The sequence below is a fragment of the Ostrinia nubilalis genome, chromosome 11 (assembly GCF_963855985.1).
Source record: "Ostrinia nubilalis chromosome 11, ilOstNubi1.1, whole genome shotgun sequence".
Classification (NCBI taxonomy): domain Eukaryota; kingdom Metazoa; phylum Arthropoda; class Insecta; order Lepidoptera; family Crambidae; genus Ostrinia; species Ostrinia nubilalis.
In genome coordinates this window covers 7198127-7224241 of record NC_087098.1, presented here as the reverse complement: position 1 = coordinate 7224241, position 26115 = coordinate 7198127, and the positions used below count along the sequence as shown (strand labels likewise).

Below are 26115 nucleotides of genomic sequence, written 5' to 3'. Positions count from 1 at the left end.
TCAACTGAAATCAATCTTTAAAAATCTCAAAGATCTCCTACTAACAGTGGGACTTAAAATCAACGACACGAAAACAAAAATCCTCATCCGAGATCCAATCAATCCACCAAACCTCACACGGTTCATTAGTATAGCCGAGGGAATAAATATACAGCCAGCGAAAGAAATGAAATATCTAGGGACCTGGATAACATCTGGACACAGCAGAAAGGATACAATAAAAGCCCGCTGCAAGCAAGGGGTTAAAAACTCTAAAACACTTATACCCTTCATAAAGAAAACCAAAATGCAATGGGAAACGGCCAGGCTACTATACAAAATGATCATAGAACCAACCATGACATATTATTATGGTATAAAGGCCGCATCCATTACCAAAGCAAACCGCTCAATGTTTAGGAAATACGAACGTGTTATTCTGAAAGACATGCTGAGCTATAGCAAAAACCCCCCAAAAAATAAAAAAGTGCACCAACTTCTGCAAGGCAAAACAATATCTAAGAGAATCAAGTTCCTCAGGATTTGCTACTACGGCCATGTTTTGCGACGACCCGAACCACATATCCTTCACAGTGCTATGCGATTTAAGGCAAGAAGATTAAAGATTGGCAGGCTCATATACACCTGGAAAGACACATTAAAGCAAGACTTAAAATACTACCGAAGAACACGAAATGAGTGGACTCAATTAGCACTAGACAAAAAAGAAATAAGAAAAGCAGCACAGGAAATATTCAACCTTGAAGAGACAGACAGCGAAGAAGACGACCAAAATCCAGAACCGCAGCCATTGATGGAACAATGAACCAAGAAAAGCAGCTGTACAAACCAATAACAAGTAGGCAACCACACCAAAGGCCAGACTGCCCACCTCATCGCACCAACGCTCAGTCCTATCAACGATAAACCCGTCTTTACCTATTTTCCTAGACCAGGCTCAGGATGCATATCTACTTGGTTGTGGTCGACCGGTTGCGGTTTAAAGACGCAGCGGCTAGTCGGCCGTCCTCTCCCATCCCAGAGCGTGTCCCTCCTTAAAATTGTGCCTCCTGGTATGCCGGTTTGACCGGAGCAGGCCTCGTCCTGGCTGGGTGAGCACTATCGTATCGTATCGTATCGTATCGACTCTAACACCATCTTTCCAAAAAACCATTTCAAAGGCGACACAGGTAAAACATTCGGATATGAGGGACAGTTCCTACACTATGAGAAAGAACTAAAGACGCAGGGCAGCCAGATTTTAGTTGAGACTGGGGCTCATCGCTAGGGCGATGAGCGATGACATGACAATGTTAGGACATTCGTGGCAAATTCAGTTCCGAACTCGTTTTGCGACGGCAAAACAAAAGAAACCAAGCTTTTACGTGGCGAAGTCGCTACGCAAAATTGAATCTCTCACGACTGTTACTTTGCGTAGGCCGTAGGGGATAGTACACTCGACTTTCCTCCGAATGTTAGACAAACCGCTGACTACAGACGTATAGTCGGCCGATTCCTCGAATCAATGAGGGCTATCGTTTTTATACTCAACAGTTGGCACCCCTGGCGAATGACAGGACCTTACTCTACAGTGGCGCCATCTTGATGAGTGCAAATGCGATAGTCCTCCTACCACTTTAGCGCTCACCAGTTGGTGCCACTGTCTTCGCTACTAGCAAGTGACAGGACCTTACTCTACAGTGGCGCTAACTGGTGAGCGCTAAAACGATAGCCCTCATTGGAAAAGCCTACCCAATTATCGGCCAACTAAAAGTCGGTAATCAGCGTGGAGTCGTAGGTACTTATCTTAAGGTATAATCAATAATTTCGAGACGAAACCCCCAAAAGCTTTAGGAATAGCACTACTTATCAAATATTACGCACAAAACAGTAAAAAGATAATAATGTTTTTGACTTTTAAACTTTTATTTATTATATTATTTACAGCCAATAAATAGATGAGTCAAGAATAAATAAGCGAAACCATTGTGTCACAATGATCTTCAATATCACTACATTTACTACTTTTATATAATAATAGGTTTGGTACAATTTCACATTAAGTTTATATGGTTTGGTAGTTCATCTTGAATGATTTTAGATTTTATTTACATTTTGTATACTTATTTCATTACAGACTTAAAAATATAGGCCTTCTTTTTTAAGCAATCATTACTTTTATTAAAGGACCCTTACTAAATTGGACTAGGCAGTTTTTCATCATCATTATAAACAAGTATACATGCTGATAAACATAGGACTCCTGTTTCGAAAGTATACCAGAGCTATTTTTATTTTTGTTCAATATTCAATTCATACATATTTTTGGTGCTAAAAAAGCCATTACACTGCTGATTTAACAAGAAGACAGTATATATTATTTATTTAACTAACTTTTCGCTTATTTTATAGTATTGAATGTACAATAGAAATAAATAACACTGGGAAATCGACATTTTTGTACTACCAACTTCTAAACAATGGGATGTTTGCGAAATCTATTTTAAACACCAAACTTTACCAAAAAATTACTGGTTAACATTACCATGTAATCCAGGGAGGTTGGTTCATTTTGCTAACAGGGGTGTGTGTCATATTGATAAGCAGGTTGACAACTGCATAGCTTCTGTGGAGTAGCCTAAGGGTTCTGAGAATTGTAGCGCCACTTCGCCCGAGCAGAAAGGCTGCTGGTATATTGATATCCAGTTCATTCCTGAAAAAGCAAGAATACGTTTATTTAAATAACAATAACAGCTTGCATAGAAAGTATGTCAATGTTATGACATGTCCACTCTCAAAAACAGACTGATCAGTTTTCTAATGATCAATTATGTAATCTAATGCAATGATAAAGCTTTGGAAGAACTTTAAGAGATTTTAGCCTGCATCTGACTGACCAGGAAAATTATAATCTAGCCAAAAGTCAAAAATATTATTTCCTTCTTATTAAAATATGAATGATATTATTCTAATTAATGATCTTATTGAGCCCTTTTCAATAGAAAAAATCTATCTGGTATACTACCAGTAGATACTTCAAGCACAGACCCTTTTTATCAAGTGCAATAATGACTAAACTACAATTTGATAACAAGTAAGATTTAAGCTAAAAATGTCATTATGACAAGCACAATTCAGTTTAGGCAGGCCTATTTTATATTTTAATCTAGTAATTACAGTTGTGATTGGGCTTGAGTAAATTTCGTATAAGCACGACTATTTCTCTATTTCATTGCCTTTCATTTCAACCTTGTATTCTTATGATTCAATACTATCAATTGACGTTAAAATAACAGCATCGTTATAGCCAATGAGCTGTCATAGAATAGAGGGACGCGCACGGACAGCTATGAAAGTTAAGTATTCAGTGTTTTATTTAGGAATAGATCTACCGGCCTCTAATAATACTTACTTATCATCTACCATTTCAATAAGATAGTCATCATCCTTGTCAAGGAATTCTGTAATTATTATGGCCCTGGCTCCAGCCATCTGTGCCATAGCTGCTTTAAATACAAAGGAGCAATCTCTGAAATTAATAAGATTTAAATGGTTAGTAAAAATGTTAATAAAAATTATAAATAATAGTAGCCTACTTTTTAAATAATAATTTAAAATTCATAAAAATAAGAAACTTTAAATAGGTACTAGAAAGACAATGTTGTCTGTACAGGAAGTAAACCTATTAGAATAAAACTGAAGTTTTATTGGTGAGTTTCTATTATAATCTATATTTGATACTAGCGCCTGCCCGTGACTTCATATGTATGAGTCCCTTTTTACCCCCTTGGGATTCAATTTTGCAAAATCCCAACTTAGTGGGCACCTATGTTATAAAAGGAACCCCCATGGAAAATTTGAGACTCCTAGCACTTGTAGTTTCTGAGATTTTGCGATGAGTCAGTCAGTCAATCAATAATTTGTTTATTAAATAGTAGTTCAAAGTTTCCTTACCCTCTTTCAGCTAAAGCAATGTGTCCTGCAATGTTGTTGTAGTTCACAATATTTGAACAGCTATGTAAGGGTACTGTCGGAACTAGCTTTGCATTTTTGAAGGAGAAGCTTTCGTTCTGAAAATATAGTAAAGAACAGATTAATAGTGGGATGATAAAAATGTAATATAAATATTGATAAAAATGAGCAGACACAAGACCCTAAATGGTAGCCTAAAGTGGCTAAAACAAGTATTATGGGCTATTCTAGATTAAATTCCCACTATAAATAATATTGCGTTTGCCGGCGAAATACTTGCTCTACTTATATTTCAATAAAAGGCGGTTACAGCATTCAGTGGCATTCAATGTGTAAAAATAATTGTAAAATAATAATATAAAGTAAGCTATTACTTACAAAAGTAGTGCCGAAATCTTTGGCAGGTCTTATTCGATAAGAATATCTCAACTCCACGGGTTCCACGATTTCGAAAAATATATCACCAACTATTACATCAAGTGATGATGATCCGTCATAGAAATGCAAATCATTAGCTGTAATAAATATAAATTAATAACACTATTACAGTATTACACTAATATAGACAGTTCAATAGATTATTCATGCATTTAGATTAACTTTTTATTTCATCATTTAATAATCCAATGAAAGTAAAAGAATATTACCGCCCGGTAAAACCACAGGAATAAACAAAATCAGTAGAAAAACTTTACAGAACGATAGGAGCAAGGAAAACTTAGAAACAAACATCATTAGTTTAAAGTTGAACTAGGTAATTAATTTAAAATTAAATTATATCGATTATTGGAATAAATTAAATTTTCGTCGTATGACACAGTATGACATTATCAATTATTGTCACAGATGAGACTTATTGTGACAGTGTGTGTCACTGTGTCAAAGTCAATCACTGAGCTGTCAGTTTGACATTTTTTTTTCAGCACAAGGCAAAGGCATTATAATAAACAGCCAAGTCTTCAATTTTTCAACCGACTTCAAAAAAGGAGGAGGTTCTCAATTCGACCCGTATGTTTTTTTTTTTTTCTATGTTTGTTACGCGATAACTCCGCCAATTATGTTATGAACCGATTTGAACAAATCTTTTTTCGGCGTATAGGTAATACCTCAAGGGTGGTCCCATTTAAATTTAATAATAGAAAAAACAACCCCCAAGGGTGGAAAATTGGGGATGAACTTTTTTATACGCAATATCTCCGCCGATTATGAATCAATTTGAACGATTATTTTTTTGTTGAATAGGTATTATCAAAAGGGTGGTTTCATGCGAATTTGAAGAAAATATTTCACCCCCAAGGGTGGAAAATTGGGGATGAACTTTTTTATATGCAATATTTTTAATTTTTAGTTTTTTTTGTGTTCACGCATTTGAAGTCGGTTTTATTTTTTTAAAAAGTTATGTTTTTTTATCAGTTATATATATAATACCATTAGTTTTCCGCAACATGGCGAGGGTTTTTATGTTCCTGGTCGGGCTATAATAACTAATGAAAATAAATGATCAATGCCTAGAAAAATGAATGATGGATGCCTAGAAAGATACCGTATTACCGTGCCTAAAGCCTAGTCCGTGAGCACGTAGAATCCCGTCCAATGACCCCAAGCTGCCCATCCTTGTCGCTCGCACGTAATTAGCAGTAGCTTGGGGTCATTGGACGGGATTCTATCATTCTACGTGCTCACGGACCAGGCTTTAGATGGAACTAAACACAGGGTGAAATTTTGTAATGCCACCGGTGGGTCTAGTCACATTATTACTGTTAGCGACGCGTCAAGAAGAATCAAGATAATGTTAACAACATCATGTCAATTAGTTCAAATTAGCTAATTAATCTGTTTTGTAATTAAGAAAATGAACATGAAATTTTCGCCAAAAAGGCAATACCGTAGCGAAAACCTTCAAGCTCTCTCGCTTACTCACTCGGTAGACCTATTTCTTGCATTGTCTGATCTCTCACTTCCACAAAATAGCTTCTCTTTCACACTTTTCTGGAAAATCTGGAATGTTCAGGAAAAAATAGAGAAGAAACGAGACGGAACTCTCGCTTTGAACATTCTAGAGCGTGAGATAGCAATATGTTTTGTCCTTGTCTTGCACGGATAGTCCGTTGCAGGGTGCGGAAACTTCCATACTACCAAAGACTACTATTATATACATACTACGATCAAACTTGCTTCCAAACAGCGACTTCAGTCGATAAATTCCAATACTTTTTTTTTTTTTTCTTCTTTATGGCTCTCGCGGATTGCGTTTAGCCACGACAGGGTTCTTGATTTTTGCGTTCAGTTTTGCCATAAGTTTTGCGGACATTGCGTTTAGACAGGGTGGGATTGGGTTAAAGTTAAAAGGTAGGGAAACGAATCAATTACGGAAGGAAACGGAACAAAGGATGGTTTTCATAGGATCAATTTAGGTGTGATATAAGTACAAAATAATAAAAATAAAATAATATTTACATAAGTACAATATACATTACTATTTTCAATTTTATATTATTATGGGTAATAAATTCGGCTAGGATATTATAAACATCAATGTTATTGGTATATAATAGGCAAGTGATGGATGTAGGAAAAGGAATTTTAATGGCTAAAAGAGAACTAATAAAAGAGGAACGATCATATAGGCAACAGTAAAAAAATATGTGATTTAAGTCTCCGACGCCAGAACCACAAGTGCACGAATCATTATCAAGTACATGAATTTTAGCCAAGTGTGCTGGAGTGCACACGTGACCAAGTCGCATTCTAGTTAAAATGGTAGTAACTGTTTTGGAAAGATTCATTTTAACAAACCATGGTTTACAAAGGATGGATGGTTGAATGAGCTTGTAATGTTTCCCCTTAGATTGGCTAGTGAACTCCCAATTCTCATCCCAGGCAGATTTGAGATAAGCTTTGGGAAGGGCTGCCGTTAAGTCATGGCAATAATTTGTGTACGGATGTATATCTCCACACTCAACCGCTTCATTGGCCAGCTTATCAGCTTTATCATTTCCTGGAATATTGGTATGACTAGGAATCCACGCAAAATTAATTAAATGACTGTTAAGACTACATTTGTGAAGTAATTTCCTGCATTCTGTAATAATAGGATAATTAGTATTGTTCTTAAATGGAAATTTATGTAATGCCTGCAAAGCACTTTTACGGCCGAATACTGAAACGCCATTTAAATATTTGACGGCTTCTCAAATAGTTAAGCAGCTCCTAAACTTACATTTCGCATACTCAAAACAATATCTGAGCAGTTCTCAATTTTTAAGCACCTCTCAAATTAAGTTGCACTCAAACGCCACTCAAATGAATTTTCGCATACTGAAACGCCATTCAACGCTAAGCATTACTCAAACAACTGTCAAATTGTCTTAAGCAGCTGTTAAATTTGAGTAAAGGTAAATAATGTGTGTCATCGTTATCATTTCTTTCGAGCCTCGAGGAAATACCTAGATCTAATCGCAGGAACGCAATAAGGCTGAACGCTATTGAAAAATATTATTATAATGACATGCAATTCCGAGCGAGGTTCCGCGTCTCTAAAGAAACGGTGTTGTTTCTGGATTCATAATTTGGAAGCTCTTTGAAACCCCTCACCAAACGCCATACAACCAGTGGACCAAATACTTATTATAGCCCTACTGTTCTACGCAGCGGGAAGTTATGAACGTGTACTAGGTGATATCTTCCACATCGAACAACCAACTGTGCATCGTACTAGTGCACAAAGTAACAACCAAAATAGCCGCTATGAAATCGCTTTACATAAACATGCCTATTTCTGAGGAATATGGAGACATCGCATAGCAGCATTTCCAAGAGTTGTTGATTTGTCAATTTGATACTCTGTCAACAATGATAAATGTCAATTGTGGTTACGTTTCGGTCCACGATCGCCACTTAATAGATTTCAACAATAAAAAGTATCACCTTTAAAATTATTTTTTTAATTAAATAAAAATGCAAACATTAATTTTTTTATATGATAAAACGAGATTTATATATAATAGAAACTAAAAATAAACTGTTCTATGTTAAGTTGATTGAGTATATTTCCATAAAAGACAATACATAACCAAACGATGCTGCGTGTAATGGATAAAAAACGTAAAGTTATTATTTGTGTAAATGAAAACATACTTTTTTTGGTAAATGTTGCCAGTAGGTAAACATTTGAGAGCTGCTTAGCTGATCACGGCTTCAAATCCGTTGAGTGGCGTTTGAGAATACCATTTAAAATTGAAGGATACTTAAATTTAGGAGCCCGTCAGCTGAGTGACAGATTTGAGTAGTGTTTCAGTATTCGGCCGTTAGAGTCACAAAATATTACAGTTTTGTTTAATTTCATAAGGAGAGCATACTCTAAAGCCTTAAACAGTCCAAAACATTCTCCTGTAAAGACTGATGATTCTGGAGGGAGTTTTATTTTCTGGACAATATGATATTGTTTATGGTATGCGCCAACGCCAACATGACCCGTTGGAGAGTGCTTAGATGCATCGCAATAGATATGATGCCAATCGCCCCAGTGTTCGTCGACGATCTGATTGAACTTAATGTTAGCATTGTAGTCATCCTTATGTATGTCTAGGTTGAAATGAATTGTCGGAGTAAGAATAAGGGATTCAAAATTTACAGAAAATATCGGAAGAAAGGAGGTTCTGTGGACTGGGGCTTGGATTGATATAAATTTACGAAAACTAATAATCACACAAGGAGGAGATTTACGTGACCAATAAGAGGAAGTATCAATTAAATCATTAAGTCTGTTGAGTTTGCTATATATAGGATGGTCAGCAAATTGAAGTACACGGAAAAGATACTTGTCACATAAATATTGGCGGCGTAATTTCAATGGGGGCTCAACACATTCAGCTTGCAAGGCATTGATTGGACTCGATTTCATAGCACCAGCTATAATCCTTAGCGCTTTAGATTGAATCGCATCCAATTTACTTAAACCAACTAAATTACAAGGCTCTAGATAGAAACTGCCATAGTCAAGTACACTTCTTATAATAGCATTGTATAAAAGTCTTAATGACGCTGGGTGAGCACCCCACCAGACTCCAGAAACACATCTTAAAATATTTAAAAGCTTTTCAGATTTTGCAGCAATGCTATAACAATGAGGAAGCAATACTTTTTAACTACCCTAAAACGCTCTAGATGTCGCTGCTCCTGTTTCCTTCATATTTTCATTTTTTTCTTAATTAAAATATATTTCAGAATATTGTTAATTACAATGTGAAAACTTTTTTTAAAATGAAATTAATTTGTTTTAATTTAAAACTGAACGGTGACATTTTTTATTATAATTTACATAATAGAGTAGTAGAAATTACTATTTAACATATGGCAACTTTGTTTTTCCTCCAAAATGGCCGGTGTTGTTTTTGTTAGGTTGAATGCATTCTTGTTTTCTTAGCCATCGTTTATGAGTTCTGTGGCCCTATTATAGTATTGAAGAGTCGAGTCAAATTCAAGTTCATTCCTTCGTACCTGCTGCTGTTCTGGTTCATCGGAGTTTTGTTCGTTCCTTCGTGAATCGCGAAGAAACTTTCTGTTATGTTCACAAGTGATCTGAGTTTTCTCAAAGTGCAAATGCTTTTTTAGTGTTGTTGAAAACTTTGCGAAAAGACGCTTTTGGTGTATAATATTATGTATGTTCATAAATAAAGTAAAATTATTAAATTGAAAAGTTTTTGTTTATTTGCATTTCCATGTGCAATGTAGAATTTTTCCAAATCCATTGTTTTGAAAATAATACAATACGTACACCATAAAGATAAATACTTTCAAAATAATGGATTTGAAAAAATTCTACATTGTAGGTACATCAAAAAAACAATAATTCTTTGATGAAGGTTATGAGGGCCTATGTGTGCGTGAACTGTGTGTATGTGTGCGTGGACTTTATGTATGTATGTGTGCGTGGACTATGTATGTATGTAAGCGTTGGTAGCGCATTTTCTTACATAACTTTTCAATTCCTATCATTGGAGGTCCGAAAATATTTCTCATACAATTTGATACCATAATGATCATTCTTCATAAAAAATTTAAAACCTACATATTTAAAAACATAATCATTGATATTCATAATATCACTAATCATACACTTAGTTTTTACTAATATTTGTTTTCATATATTTTTCTATACTAATGATCGAAACTCATAATCATTCGAATAAATAACTATAATATTCATAAATGTGATGTATCCTAATATTTGTTTTCATAAATTTATTACTCATAAGTGTATTTATCCATATTATTGAAAATCATGATGTCTATATTCGTATTAAATCGTATTTTAAAATTAAATTAATTTGAAATGGTCCAAAACAGGCAATATTTTGTGCCACAAAACTAACGTGACAGAAACGAATCGCTGCAAAACCGACTCCACGTAGTCTTGTCTGCCCTACCCCTAGAGTGTAATTTAAAAGCCGGAGGCGCGGAGGGAGGGCAGCCCTCGCCCGCTGTAACGAGGCTCAGGCGCCCGGGTGAGCTGGAGCGGCTGAGGCTGGTCGCCGAGGCGCCGAAGGCGCCGATGGCGATCCAAAAAGCCGAAGCTGCGGAAGCAAGCGTGGGTGCCTGAGCCTCGTTACGCAAGGGCGGAAGGGCTGCACATCCCGCAGCGCCGAAGACGAGGAGATACCAATGCATGCTGCATGCTTGCTTTCATGCTGCATGCTCTGCATGCTTATCTACTCTATTAAATTATATGTATATGATTTTTTTTAAAGATACGAGTATGTCTGATATAAAGTAAATTATTCTGAACAACAACATTATTAGTTGAAGTATGTTCTTAGTAACAACATTATTAATTAAAACAATATGATCAATGAATGTTATGAAGAAAAAAGATCTGAAAATAAAAATTATGTATTTTAAATGGTTCTTGGTAGTAACAGTATTGATAAAAAAAATATGATTACTAACTGTTATGAGCTCCGATGGTAGTAATAAAAATGTATTAATAAAAAAAGTATGAAAAATAAAATTATGAAGAGAGATTATTATGAACACAAATCGGTAGTAAGACAAAGAATAGGATTTAGAATTTTATGTGAGCCAATATAGAACCGTAAGCGTTACGTACAGTGGGTAGACACTTCTCATACAAAAACTAGTCTCTATATGTAGCAATTGATATACAACCTTATCCCTTAAGCAATAAAGTGCATTTTGGATTGATTTCACTATAGCAGGGGAACCCGCGGATCAATACCACCATACTAAAAATAATTGTTAGTGTCCTTATGTTGGTAGTATTGTTAGTTTGACAAAATAATGAAAAAAAATGTCTGTCAATTGAGTTTGAGTTTTTAACCGGCGAATTGATTCGTGTGAAGTTATTTTCTCAGATTTGGTGCAATATTACTGTAAATAAACTTTTCTGTCGTTTACGTTGAGTTGATTAAGTTCCTCCGTATCGGGCGTGATAAAGTTTGCTGTTCAGTGTTATGTTTTTTGTGAGATAGAGACTCTTTTAAATAAGCTGTGTTTCAACTTCTACAGAAGTTTAAACTCTTATTTACTTTTCTGTTTAATGGGTATGTTATCTACTTACTTGAAATATTACATCTATTACAAATCTATTTTTCATTAAAAACAACCCTATGTGATGAAAATGTAAATGTACTTTCAAAACTGGTAAATGCATGTACCAGGGCATTGACACTGGTTGGAGAGAAATTATAGGCTTTGTTTAATTAATACCTATTTCATTTTAGGCTTCTACTGATAATGGAGAGTAGAAACAACAAGAAGTGCGTTATTTGTAATAAGAGGCGAAGTCGTGGTGGATCACCCTTACTTTTGAGTAGGTTTCCTCTGGATTCTGACCGGTGAGTTTCTAATAACACTCATTTATTACAAGATAATTTTACTGATTGTGTAAACTTAAAGGCTGGGATTAATATTTTTAATCATACAGTAAATAACCATAACCAATTTTTAATTTCAGTATTTTGTTTCGTACTCTGCAAATGAATTGCATAACAATACTAAAAGAAATTAGTTGATGAATAAATTTCAGTTTGTTATTCTTTTTCTTTTCTAATAGGTATTTCTTATTTCAGTTGTCGAATGTGGGTTAAAAATGCTGGCTTAGAAGACTTAGCATATGTACCTATTGAAAAGTTACACCAACTGAAGTTTGTTTGTGGTGGGCACTTCACTCCTGAATCCTTCAATGCCAAAGGAACTCGGCTGAAGAACTCAGCTATTCCAACACTGGAATTGAGCAATCCCATCTTGCCAGATGAAGTTTTGACAGAGTTTCCTCTTCATGTAAAAGACTCCAATAAAGAAAACCTCAAGACAGGTATGATGATGACTTCAATTATTTTTTTTAAATTTAATTTACTATCTATCAATTTTTCTTTAGATGTCTTAATTAATTTTCTTTGGTTTCCAAAACAAACCAACCGAATGCAATTTAACAAGGTTCTTTCTTTGTAACCACAAACATGTGTTGTATGCTTATCAATAAATAATATATAATTTCAATTATTAATTATATCTATACTTTGTTACAGTTCTTTATGATCATTCATATTGCATTCCAAAGAAGTCAAATCCAGTTGAACGAGGTATGTTTATCTAAAATTATACTAATAATATAAAAAGGAAATATTTAATTGTTTGTTTGTATTTGATCGGCTCCGTAACTCGAGCCAAGATAGCCTAAAGTGCGGGTTAGAACCCCACAGCTTGAATATTGTAGTAAACCCACTCGTAACACAATTTAGCTTAGAATGTGTGTTGAGTTAGAGGGACTTTAGTAATTTGTGTAATACAAATTCTTCAAAAAAAGTACCGGACCAATTTGAAAAATTTTAGGCAATCTACATTAATTAGCCAGGTCAGCTAGTTTAATAATATTTATAAGCTAGTAATTTTTAATGTGAGCAAGACATGTACTAGACTGATTGTACCCTAAAGTTGGGTAAGAACATGACATTTTATTACCCAATTCACATTTCATTATCTGCTTTCAGTTCCCCTTACAACTACAACCAAACAACTAAATTCAACATGTTTGGGAGCTGTGGATATACCAGATTCTGGTATTTCTGCGAAAACAACTTTTGAACCTCTTCCTTCTACTTCCAATGCACCAGAACATATGACCTATAAACCCATTACTCATGGTAAGTGTACAAACTAATTATTTACCTTCTAAAATATGCCTTCCCTCAAACTAAAGAATGCCACCCTGGATGCGTTCTGCAGTCTGCAGTCAGGTCAAAATGAACTTATATGTACAACATTCTAGGTTTCTGTACATTTTATATTAATGCGATTTGACCGTGCGGATACGAACAAAGAACGCAAAGCACACGTGACTGATTGCCTTATCACGACCACTTACAGATTGTCTTGACATACCCGCAGACCGCATCCAGAATGCAGAACATTAAAACCTCTAAATGCCTTTAATTTAATATTATGTCATTGTTATTGAAGGTGGGCCCACGCTTCATATTTTATGAGAAGAGCTATCATTATCCTGTCTTTGCATTTTTTTAAAACTTGATAATGATTGATTGATTTGGAAATAATATGTTTCATAAAACAACAAAATAAATTTTAAACTAATTTGCATATTTATAATATTTCAGATGATAAAAACATTTGCCATCAAGATGCACAGGCAGAAATATTAGTCCACAGTTATAAAAGACCTAAGAAAAACATTGAAATGAAAGGTAAGATAAAACATACCTAATTTAAAAAACTAAGTAAAATTGCTGATTAATTAACCAATATTCAATTCAATTTGCTTTAATGTTGTTTTTTTTACTAATGGAAATGTTTTTATTACAGACACTTCATCAACATTTACAATTAAAGAGAAGAGGCTTTGGCGACAGTTACAAAATGCAAAAAAAACAATAAGGAATATAGCGAAGGTAGTTGCAGAAGAACACAACAGAAATTTTTTAAATATTAAAAAACTGAATAGTACCATTGTAAATCCAACATTCAAAACTAAGATGAGGGTGAAGTATGCTGCGCATGCTCTGAGTAATACCGTGGCAGCTATTTTAAAAATGATGGCATGGAAAGAAGTTTCTGATTGCAATGATACAGCATTTGTGATTGAACAGTTAGATAAACTATTTGATTGTACAAATGGTCCATCATCTTTAAATGACGTAAAGAAAGGGATCCGGGAAAATGTTTCCACATCAAGTAATCACATTGAGTCTTGGACCTTTTATACTGATAAGTTAAAATCCTTAAAATTTATAACAGCAGAAAACACGATACTAAAAAATGTTAAATGCGTAAAGGGATATCAAATATCTATCAAATCCTTAAACGATATTTGGGAAAAGTTAAAGAATGAAGGGTTTAAATATATGAACCTTAGACAGTTTAACCAAGACTCTCTGGAAAACTTATTTGGAATCATTAGGCAACACAGTGTAACCAATAGAAATCCCACTATCACGCACTTTACTGCAGCGCTTAAAACAAGCATGGTTACTGGGCTGAAAGTGCCTCATAGCAGAAGTGCTAATTGTGAAGCAGACAACAATAAACATATGCTGGAATATAAAGACATTTTAAAAACTAATTTAAAAACAACAGAAATAAAAATTAATGTTCAAGATTCCACAGACACTGAATTTTATCCTGTGTTGTCTATCCCGGACCCTGAAAACTTAGAACAGCCCATTGAAAATTTGTGTAGCCTTGAAAACCAACCAGTAGTATATGTAAGCGGGTATTTAGCTGCCAAACTATTACAGAACAGTTCTTGTTTAATTTGTGAAGAGTGTTTGAGCGTGAAAACTCCTGTTGACAATGATTTGTATGCATATATATCTCTTCGCGAATGGTGGCATGATAAAAAAAGTCTCGTTTATCCAACAATTCAATTATGTACCACCGTAAATGAAGCTAAACAATTTTATCATGACCATATTGCCGACCAGATATATATGGAAAATGTTGGAAAATTCATTTTCTTAATGTTGAGTACAAATTGTAATTTTAGTTGGTTTAAATGTCAACAACATAATAAATAAATTTATGATAAGATGTTTAAAATATTAAGTTACCTTTTTCTAAGAAAAAGTTGTAAAATCATTAATGACAGCTTCATAAAAAGTGAAAACAATTTTGCTGACAAAAGTAAAAAAGCACAGCAACAAAGCATTGAAAAGTAATCTTAGGGCTGAGGTTCGATCAGCTGATAAGAAAATTAAAGATGTTTATAAATAAAAATCCTATTTTTTCTTAGAAAAAGTTGTGAAAATAAAAGTTTACAAAATTATCATTTCTGTACTTTGTTATAATTTTCAATAATTCCTCATGCCTACAACTGCTATGTCATGTTCAATACTTATTGTAATATACCTATTTTATTTCGAAATAAATAATTTACGTTACAAAACTTCGTTTTACTTACACATAGTATAAAATAAAAATAGTAATCATTAAAATATTGAAGGTTCCTATACTAGATATCGATATGCAATTACAACCCTAGCAAAGTATCGATAATCGATAAGTTATTACGAACGTCACTAATACTGTCAGAAAATAAGGCATTATGTTGGTAGCTCCGCCTGTAGTTTGTGCGGTTGGTAAAGATTTGCGGGTCGTTCTCTAAAATGCATATGTGTGCGTGAGCTCAAAAAATATCTATGGAGTGCCGTCTCTTACTCTTTTATGCTCTTTGGTTACGTACGTAGGTTAAGTACAGGGAATTTAACACCAGGCTGTCAATTAGTAGGTTCAAAAATTTGACAGAGAGGGTTCTCTATTTCCTATGTATTACTTTTCTCTATGGTCCGTTGCGCGAGGCAATATCGTAAAGAGAGCCGTTTGAGGTTTTTTATCAATAACTTCGCCAATTTTGGGAATTTTGAGAAGAAAATTTTTGTATAATGTAGATAATTTAGTTACGCATCTGTAGAAAATAAGAAACCATTGTAAAACTACCTGCTAGTTGGAGAAAATTAGCAAAAACTGTGGATTTCCCGAAGACAGGGATAGCAATAGCGTGTGAAAACGGGACGGAGATAGCCGCTCCCCATAATACGGAATGGACCGCTCCAGCTGGGGTGCGCCAAAGTTCACCTAAATTTTCAACTCCGAAAATTGGAAGTCCGAAAATGTTCTTCCTAAAATTTTTCATCCTAACAATCACAATTCCTAACTACTCTGTCTCTAATGTTCATAATTCCGAATCATTCAACTTCATAATGTCATTAGCAATAAACATCTATTATACTTTTATTTGTTCTTCTAGATTTTCTCAACATAACCATATTTTACACTATTATTCAAAGTCATATCTTTTTTGTTTAGATTTCTTTCTTTGACGATATATTAAAGTTCCAGAAACGAATCGGTCCTATTCATAATTATTGGTTTAGGTTAGGTTAGAACTGTGACCACAACGCACGAGCCGAGCGAGCGAAGCCAGAGTCCCGCTCCAGTCATTCAGTCAAGTTCCAGAAACGAATCGGTCCTATTCATAATTATTGGTTAAGGTTAGGTTAGAACTGAGACCACAACGCACGAGCCGAGCGAGCGAAGCCAGAGTCCCGCTCCAGTCATTCAGTCAAGTTCCAGAATCGAATCGGTCCTATTCATAATTATTGGTTTAGGTTAGGTTAGAACTGTGACCACAACGCACGAGCCGAGCGAGCGAAGCCAGAGGTCCCGCTCCAGTCATTCAGTCAAGTTCCAGAATCGAATCGGTCCTATTCATAATTATTGGTTTAGGTTAGGTTAGAACTGTGACCACAACGCACGAGCCGAGCGAGCGAAGCCAGAGTCCCGCTCCAGTCATTCAGTCAAGTTCCAGAAACGAATCGGTCCTATTCATAATTATTGGTTTAGGTTAGGTTAGAACTGTGACCACAACGCACGAGTCGAGCGAGCGAAGCCAGAGTCCCGCTCCAGTCATTCAGTCAAGTTCCAGAAACGAATCGGTCCTATTCATTATTATTGGTTTAGGTTAGGTTAGAACTGTGGCCAAGCTTACGTTTCATTCGCGAAGAACGTACTTCTGTACGTAGTATTTATTAATATTCTATGGTATGAGTGAAAATACTTATTATGGTAATGTTTAGGGATAAAAGTGTTATGATAAAAAACAGTAGGAGTTTAAATATATTTACATAAATGATATTATTAATTACAATTTTCGGAAACATGAGTGTTATGAACATCGCCGGTAGCACTACAAATATTATGAATGAAAACTTTAGGATGAAAAATTTTAGGAAGAGTGATCATTCGGATTTAAAATCGTTAGGAAGAACAATTTCGGGTAAATAACTTTAGGTGAGCCAATATGGACCCCTCCAGCTGGCATGTTTAGTTCAGAGTGTTCAGTTCAGAGAACAAGTGCTCCAAGCAACAAGTGATCTGAAGAAGCAAGAACTGAGAAAAGGAAGCGAATAATAAACGCAAGAACTCTCAGCAAGTGAAATAGTGGTTTTATTCCTGCAAGTAGCACCTACTACGCCTGACATACAAGTAAATAGTTGTAGTGAGGGCAAGCTCTCAACGGCAGTCATCATCGTCCGGTCAGCGCTCTCGAACACACACAAACACATACAGTCCACTGCAGTCCACCACATTTTCCTGGTCCTTCGAGCCGGATCACCACAATTACCAAAAAAATTCGCTTGCCACACCCAGACATCGAACCGACTCAAATCTGTTTTTACACTCTGTATTTTTATTGCAGTCGGTAGAAGAACACTTTAATAATTCAATGCAGGATTAAAAATGTCCTTCAACCGCATGGAGGTATTAACGTTAATACCTCCATGTTCAACCGTCATAAAAACTACCACCACACCGTCCTTTACGCGGTAGGTATAACCGGAAAACCGAAAAAACGCCCCTTTCGGGGGCACCCACCACATAAGCACAACTCCGTCGAAGTCGAAAACCTAGGAAAGTCTTAAACGGGCAACCAATGAAGCCATTAAAGCAATAAAATCTTTTGTATGAATTATTTCCCTGGCCTACAGACCCGTCACAGAAATTAAAATTCATCATTTCAATTTCTGCCCGGCCGGAAATAGAACCCGAAACCTCTCGGCATAGTAGTCCGTTTTAGAAACACTTCACCAAACGGCCGACATCAACATGCACTGAGAAAGGCTCATAAAAGGCTATTGTCTACATACTAGTTTCAGATTCCACAGTAGAAGTAAAGTTTTTGCTGCAGTAGGAACTTCTCCTTGAAATATTAAAGGGCCACAATGGCTTGGCTTTCCAAGCCAACCCACTTGTACCACGCCACGTCAGCTGTGAATTGTCTTTGGATGTGTAAATCCCCCTATTTGTTGTGAAATACTTCTAACGATTCTTTTTACGTAAATACCAATTTGCGTTACTTTTACTAAAGGCGTAAGTTGCATTAAAAATACAAAAATAAATACATTTTTATATTACCAGAAGATAAATATCACATAAAATTGTCTTAAGCTCGGTCTTATGCATTCATTAGAAATTAATTACCTAGCATCAGCCATATAGCTTTTTACAACTTCCGTGAATCGGAGTGTAACTAGACTGACAAAAGCGCGACATGACATTGACGGATGCGAAAAATATTTCGCACTGTAAAAATATCCACTGGTTCAGGGAAAATGTAGTATTTCATGATAAAATATTATTACGTGCTCCGTGTGTTCAAAGTTAACGTGGCTTTTGTGTTAATAATTTACGTGAAATAAGCACTTTGCTGCTCATTTAATAAATTTTAATTACCTTTTTAGTTATTTTGCTTGAAATGAATGCAGATGCCGAAGTCAGCACTATAGTTTTAAATTGACACTGGTATGTTTGTTTACTTAATTTTTAAAGATCACTATTTCATGTAGGTACCTATTTATTTTATTTAGTTTATTATCTTTCAAGCTTATATGTATTACATATTTCCCTATACAGTGTGTGTGTGGTAAATGTGAACTTAGGAGTGCATCCCTCGACCGCAGTACAGCTTTCTATCTATACCGGTTCCCCGGTAGAAAATCATTGCAGTTTCGAATAGGTGCATCTCGATACGACTGTGGAATCATTTTAACTAATTTTGTGATTGTTCAAATATCACTAAAATACCTATTTTCAAACTAATCAAGTCTAGTGAATATTATCCCAATAACAAGGTGCTCTTACAAATGTAAACAAAGCAAAAGTTTTGGCTAGTTCACATAAACAAGTTCAGACTTGTCTTGATCTTTTCTTGAAACTGTGGAGTTATTAGGTAATTTAAGTGAGTTTACAAAATATTTTTACCAATAGACAATCCCTCAAGGCATTGTAATGTTAAACTTAAAAATATAATGTTAACTAGTAATATAATTTATTAATGGATTCTAAATTTAAATAAAATACATTAGCATATCCCATTAGAACATTTGGTCACTGGAAATCTCACCCAAGTTTTGAATATCCACCAATAAAAACATAGGGTAATAAAAAGCACCGTTTCTGCTTTCCCTTCATACCTAGTTTTATTAATGACCCTTTATGGAAATTGAGTAGTATATTTTTTTAGAGTGATGTTTTCTAATAAGTATTTCTTTCATAATTATTGTACCCTGAAGATCAATTTTTAATAAAATAATTTTATTCTAGTGACATAGAAAAACTACAAAAATTCTACAAAAATGGATGTGGATATGGAAGATGACCAACTACAAGCTCGGCCATACCAGACTCAACTGGAAGAAATTGCTATAAACAAAAACACTATCATACATTTACCAACAGGTAACAGTTTTTTAAAATACAGTGCAAACTCTTTATAACAAGGTTGCTTTAAAACCTTTTGAAGATTTGGGCCGAATGGTGGATTCAGTCTTTAAGAACGCCACTTACATCTGGGGTTGAGCAGCCTCGGAGCATGTTTGCATTTAATGTCCATTCTCTATATTATAGAGAGCATATTTAGACGTTAGATCATGGAATAATGGTCAGTTCCTTATTATACAGTGTGAGTCACGTTAAAGTGTACATATGAAAATAGATGAAACTAGACCTATTTTTATCGACAAAAAAGAGGTCAAAAAATTTTTGAGATTTTTTTTTTATTTTTTATCGAATTTTTTTCTTCCAATTACTTATTGTAAAGAAAACGTAATAACTTTTAAACTAAGCGGTATATCCTGATAAAATAAAAACAGTAATAATGCTTAATAACAGGCGATACTAAAAAAATCCATAAAATACACAAAAAAGGCCAACAAATAATAAAAAATGATACTTTTTGAAAAAAATCTGCTTTTAAATTCGTGTTTTTTTGGTTATTTGATAAATTTCTCCAAAAAATGCCCCTATAACCGGTGGTTTTTACTACTTTGTATTATTCTCTATCGTATTACCTTCGTAAAACCAAAAATCGCATGTCTCTATCCCTATCACAACATTTGCAATGATCATTTGAACTAAGCCTCTCCGGGCGCGCTATTCAACGCTTCGTTAACAACGAAACTGAAAATGGCTCTAGATTTGTAATTTAGATAAAGACAAGTTAAATTTCAAATAAAATCAAAAGATTTCGAAGTAAAATAAGCATTTTAGTTAAAATTACAATTTTCTCTACCTGCAGCGGAGAATAATGTTGTGGCAGGCCTTTGTTCAAACGCTCATAGCAAATGTTGTGATAGGGATAGAGACATGCGATTTTTGGTTTTACAAAGATAATACGATAGAGAATAATACAAAGTAATAAAAACCACCTGTTATAGGGCATTTTTTGAAGAAATTTATCAAATAACCAAAAAAACACGAATTTAAAAGCAGATTTTTTTAAAAAAGTATATTTTTTTATTATTTGTTGAACCTTTTTTGTGTATTTTATGGATTTTTTTAGTATCGCCTGTTATTAAGCATTATTACTGTTTTTATTTTATCAGGATATACCGCTTAGTTTAAAAGTTATTACGTTTTCTTTACAATAAGTAATTGGAAGAAAAAAAATTCGATAAAAAATTAAAAAAAAATCTCAAAAATTTTTTGACCTCTTTTTTGTCGATAAAAATAGGTCTAGTTTCATCTATTTTCATATGTACACTTTAACGTGACTCACACTGTATGTATAGAGTTTATTTACACCATATTCTTACTAATTAATATTCATTGAACAATCTAGGCGAAACGTTTTTATACTGTATTTTTATTAGTTTTAACTATTGTTTCTAAACCAGGATCTGGAAAAACATTCATTGCGATCAGGCTCATCAAACGATTTAGAGAGGCACTCCAAAAGCCATGGGGGCAAGGGGGCAAGCGAACCTTTTTCCTGGTGAATACAGTTCCACTTGTTATCCAACAGGTATGTATGTATGTATTTAATTTTTCGTAATTTTGAGTTACAGACTTGGTATTTGATTCATTCTGACCTACTTGATCATAAAGAAATGACTTACTTTGCAGCAAAATTTAGTTTTTATCACTAAATCGAGGCCTTATAATAATTGCTCACCACATAATTAAATTTTAAAACCGTTCCATAAATCTTTAAAATGAGAGTTCCTTTCATACTACAGTTAATCTCTTTGAAACAGTTGCACAGCCAATTCTTTGTGTTTGCTAACAGTGGACTTTGTTGTTTTGGTTGGTTATAATGAGTTAATGACATCATTATCACTTATGTGATTAGTAATGGTGCCTTACAACTAATATAATAGTTTAGTATGTATGAGGTTTTTTTTTGTATTTTAATTTTAGAAAAAAGTGATCCAGAGATTATGCCCTGTAAATAGTGTTGGGGCATACAGCGGAGAGGATAATGTTGACTACTGGGACAAAGACAAATGGGACATTGAATTAGAAAAGCATCAGGTAGTATTATTAATCTAGCTAGCAATTAATCGAACTGGAATTTTGCAATCAAAGTAACAATTTTGAAGCACTCCTACTTAAAGTTTTATATCCAAAAACTGTTCAACTATTAGTCTTAGAAACTTTTTCACCTTTAAATTTTTTACCTTTTTTCCTCTAACCCAAATATAACAGAATCACAACCGCACAGAATAAAACAGAATCACAACCGCATTTCTAAAATTAGTATACTTCACTTAGATTAATAATGTCAAATAGTCATTAACTATCTTAAAGCTACATGTTAACTAATTTATTTTATCAATTCTTTACTGTCCTAGGTGGTGGTTATGACGAGCCAAATTTTGTGTGATATGATCACACATTCATACATCAAGATTGATGACATAAATCTATTGATATTTGATGAGTGTCATCATGCAGTCGAAGACCATCCCATGAGATTGATTATGAAGCACTTTGATAACTGGCCAGTATCAAAGCAGCCTCGGGTTCTAGGTATTTTTTCTTCTATGTTTGTGTTTGCATATGCGAATGTTGATGCATAAATGCATTATTGCATTGCCTCGATTGTACACGCGAGAAAATTGGCGTCAACTGATGTAGTTAATTTGTTCTCTAGAGAGCTCGCACGACGCATAGTAGGCAAGCTTCTAAGGACTCTTCAAATTAGACGGTTTGTGCGCAGCATGTGCTTTATAGCGGGGGGGGGCCGGGGTGGCACGGCGAAGATTTTGAAGATGATAGTTGATAGTATTAAGCCATGAGCTATGGGCCAGCCCCCCCTGAAAAAAAACTCTACGCCAATGGTGCGCTGTTGCAAACGAATCACTGACGTCCTGCTCAAAACGTGTAATTTGAAAGAGTCCTAAAAATAGAGCATACGCGCGATATCGAGTTCATATTTGTTTATTAGCTATTCGATTAAGATTTTGGTTTATCTTGTATCTACAATAGAAATACATTTAGTAGAATTACTGTTACTTAGCTACGTGCATCTCAGGAGTGTGGCTGAAAATTGTAGGACGGGGAATCCCTAATTTTACAATCAGAATAGCCAGAGAAAGCGGGAGTTCCCGCTTCCAAAGAGAACTCAGTTACTTACCATATATTTTTTTATTATTCAGAACAAGGCAGGTATTTGACCGCCATCGCAGCTGATATTAAGTGAGATGCAGTCTATAATGTACATAATATAAATAAGCAATCCGCGTACCTAATGCAAAGCCTTTTTCAGCTAATCATCGTTGAAATATGTAATTTCAATAATTTTATTAAGCTATCACTTTCTCGTAGCTAGATGTATGACTATTACCCACTGTGCATTGATCGTTTGACCGTTGTATTTGCAATGGATAATTGATTGATTGTCCGCGCAAAGTACGCATCGTATGTGAAACGAATGCAGATTGTGGTATTACGAATTCTTTAATTTTGAATCTTAAAACATTTGTATTTATTGTAGGTTTAACCGCCACGTTGCTAAACGCGAATGTGAGCATTGGCAAAGTGGAGGATACATTGCGCAATCTGGAGACGACGTTCCACGCCACTATCGCGACGGTCAACGAACTGGGTGAAGTACTAAAGTAAGTGGCCTGTTGTTATTTAAAACCCTAGTTTATAAACTTTGGCATTACTCACTGCCGGACGTGAGGAAAGTTCAATATTACGATTACACGGACTACTGTTAAGCTAAATGTATGCGTCTTAAGTACTTGTAATAGGGGCTATTTTGCAACAATGTGAGGTTGATGCTGGCTGCTGTAACTTTTAAAGTGGATTTAGTTACTGTAAACTATGACGTGTGGAGCTATGTAATGTAATTTACATGTGACAAGTTTTGAGAAGTTACGAATGGACTTCGGTTTAAAGAATCTTTATTCTCATAAGAACAGGGTAGTTCACTTACATGAGATTATAATAATTTACAACAATTGTCTTGTGACGAAGCATGCGCAAAGCCCACAAACAAAAAATAATGTAGGTATAGCCTGACCAGGAACATAAAAACCCTCGCCATGTTGCGGAAAACTAATGGTACTAATTTCTTTTAATGGCAACAGTAACTGAAAACTTCATTGACATGTCACCTTGCATGTCAGTCTATTGCTGTCAAAGTGTAAACAAACTTTATTTTAAATGTGCGCAATTGATTTTGTGAATTAAATTGCTAAAATCTTTTTATAGTCGTGAAAGAAAAGTGGTTCACAATGTGTTAAAGTATTTGTCGAAGAGAAATACTAAGGGTTCGGACAATATTTTCATTGAATTATGTTTTCGACAAAGGTTGTCAAATTGACTGACATGTTTATCGTATAGTACAGTCCACTATGAAAATTAGCTATGGTTTGTTTCAACTACCTATTTTAAAGTTTTTTGTCACTTTCTAAGTGTTGAATTTTATGGAATTGGGAAAGAAGTACCGAGTTTGAAGCGTTCATGAGCAGACATTGCAGTTGAATATTCAAGTTCTGAATTTGATTATTGATGAATAATAAAATAAATCCTACTAACTCGATTGATGGTTTCATTTAATTTATTTAAACCAGGTTACCTATAATAATATTTTTTCGTTAATTTATGAAAATATCAAATTAGCCCGTAATCCTGAATCCTGATACATAAAGTTAGTCTATTAATTTAACACAGGTACGACTGTACTCAGTGTTGCACTATCAAATGCAATTGACGCGCCTCTATGCCAGGGTTTTTATGTTCCTGGTCAGGCTATACATAAATAACTTCATTTAGCAATTCATAAATTTTCAGCTACTCAACGAACCCACATGAAATGGTTCAATTTTATAAACCTTTGGCAATGACTGATGCCTCGCTTAAGGCAATTATGTTACTAGAAGAACTACAGGAACTCGTTATGTCAGTGAAATTGCCGACTGTGACCGATCCAAATATCAAATTACAATATGGGCAGATGGATATAACAACAGATCCCAAAAAGGTAACATTTTTGAGTGTGAAACGCCACTTTTCAACCGTTTTCTATGTTTGTTACGCGATAACTCCGCCAATAATTATGAACCGATTTGAACAAATCTTTTTTCGGCGTATAGGTAATACCTACCTCAAGGGTGGTCCCATTTAAATTTAATAATAGAAAAAACAACCCCCAAGGGTGGAAAATTGGGGATGAACTTTTTTATACGCAATATCTCCGCCGATTATAAATCAATTTGAACGATTATTTTTTTGTTGAATAGGTATTATCAAAAGGGTGGTTTCATGCGAATTTGAAGAAAATATTTCACCCCCAAGGGTGGAAAATTGGGGATGGACTTTTTATACGCAATATTTTTAATTTTTAGTTTTTTTTGTGTTCACGCATTTGAAGTCGGTTTTATTTTTTAAAAAAGTTATTACCACTTAAATCTAAGTAACCACCCGATCGAGCTAACTGCGCAACTCGCTGGAATGCGACTCACCCTCGCACACACCCGCACACCTCCCACCGTTCGCCCCATCCGTACCAGTGCGTCGATGTGACGTCACGGCAGTCAGGTGCGCAGTTTACTTGATCGGGTAGATAGTAGTCTTTGCGATCGAGTAATAGAACTCTAACTAAAATATAATGAGTTGAACGCACATAGATTAAATACTTTATTTAACTTTTTTTGTGAAAAACTGGTTTCATGTTTTTAAGTTTAAAAGTTTTTTTATTGTAATAACGCAGTTATGCGTTTTAAGATAAATAAAAGTTATTCTTATAAGCTGTGTTGTCACGGTGTCCTTTATTATTTCTTAAATTATTTCGGAAAAATAATATTGTAAAGCCTATCTAAAATTAAGTTTGATGAAAAAGTCTTTTAAGTCCTAAATTGGTGATCAAATAAATAAATAAATAAAATCTATTTTCAGATTGTGAAAGCTGTTAAAAACATTGTATCTGGAATGATATTGTTAATAAAAGAGTTGGGCGTGTTCGGCGGCTCGCTCGGAGTTATAGCTTATATTATACTTCTGGAGCGTTTAAAACGCAAATGTTTGAACAGAGAAGAAGAGTTGTTATATACATTTTCCATCACACACTCTGTTGAGTAAGTCGTGTTTACATTTACTATAGTATCAATCTATAATAACCATTTATATGTTTCTCTGGACATAGACTTTGGAGGAATAGGGATGTTACCTGGGTAAAAAAGCAAGAGTTTTAATTAATCCGTCAGTTAGCTTATCAAAAACTACTCAACACGTATTTTTCACTTTTTAAAACTAATGAAAATGTAAAGAGATAAAGCGTGCCAAAGTTCTAAAGTAAAGGCCCGTGACGTCAGTGAGTGCGTTAAAGTGCAGCACTTTGTG

The 26115-nt window shown here is 34.6% G+C and overlaps 3 protein-coding genes across 3 annotated transcripts in view; 2 read left to right on the top strand and 1 right to left on the bottom strand.

Moving 5' to 3' along the window:
- Window positions 1-1904: 1904 nt before the first annotated feature.
- Window positions 1905-4778, bottom strand: LOC135075862 (PRADC1-like protein). The gene is made up of 5 exons (XM_063970320.1): window positions 4599-4778; window positions 4330-4466; window positions 3934-4049; window positions 3392-3508; window positions 1905-2692 (listed from the first exon to the last, which is right to left on the bottom strand). The coding sequence occupies exons 1-5, from the start codon at window positions 4684-4686 to the stop codon at window positions 2521-2523; spliced, it is 630 nt and encodes a 209-aa protein (XP_063826390.1). The 5' UTR covers window positions 4687-4778; the 3' UTR covers window positions 1905-2520.
- A 6272-nt stretch (window positions 4779-11050) lies between these two features.
- Window positions 11051-15327, top strand: LOC135076112 (uncharacterized). Its single transcript, XM_063970574.1, has 6 exons — window positions 11051-11807; window positions 12042-12286; window positions 12501-12554; window positions 12963-13115; window positions 13587-13673; window positions 13792-15327. The coding sequence occupies exons 1-6, from the start codon at window positions 11707-11709 to the stop codon at window positions 15000-15002; spliced, it is 1851 nt and encodes a 616-aa protein (XP_063826644.1). The 5' UTR covers window positions 11051-11706; the 3' UTR covers window positions 15003-15327.
- A 3626-nt stretch (window positions 15328-18953) lies between these two features.
- The window catches only part of LOC135076157 (endoribonuclease Dicer), a 48572-nt gene continuing 41410 nt past the window's right edge, over window positions 18954-26115 (top strand). Inside the window, exons 1-8 of the mRNA XM_063970628.1 lie at window positions 18954-19222; window positions 19588-19722; window positions 21159-21286; window positions 21682-21795; window positions 22116-22293; window positions 23261-23384; window positions 24568-24757; window positions 25672-25850. Of these exons, the coding sequence (XP_063826698.1) occupies window positions 19620-19722; window positions 21159-21286; window positions 21682-21795; window positions 22116-22293; window positions 23261-23384; window positions 24568-24757; window positions 25672-25850 (1016 nt within the window). The 5' untranslated portion in view covers window positions 18954-19222; window positions 19588-19619. The remainder of the gene's footprint in view (window positions 19223-19587; window positions 19723-21158; window positions 21287-21681; window positions 21796-22115; window positions 22294-23260; window positions 23385-24567; window positions 24758-25671; window positions 25851-26115) is intronic.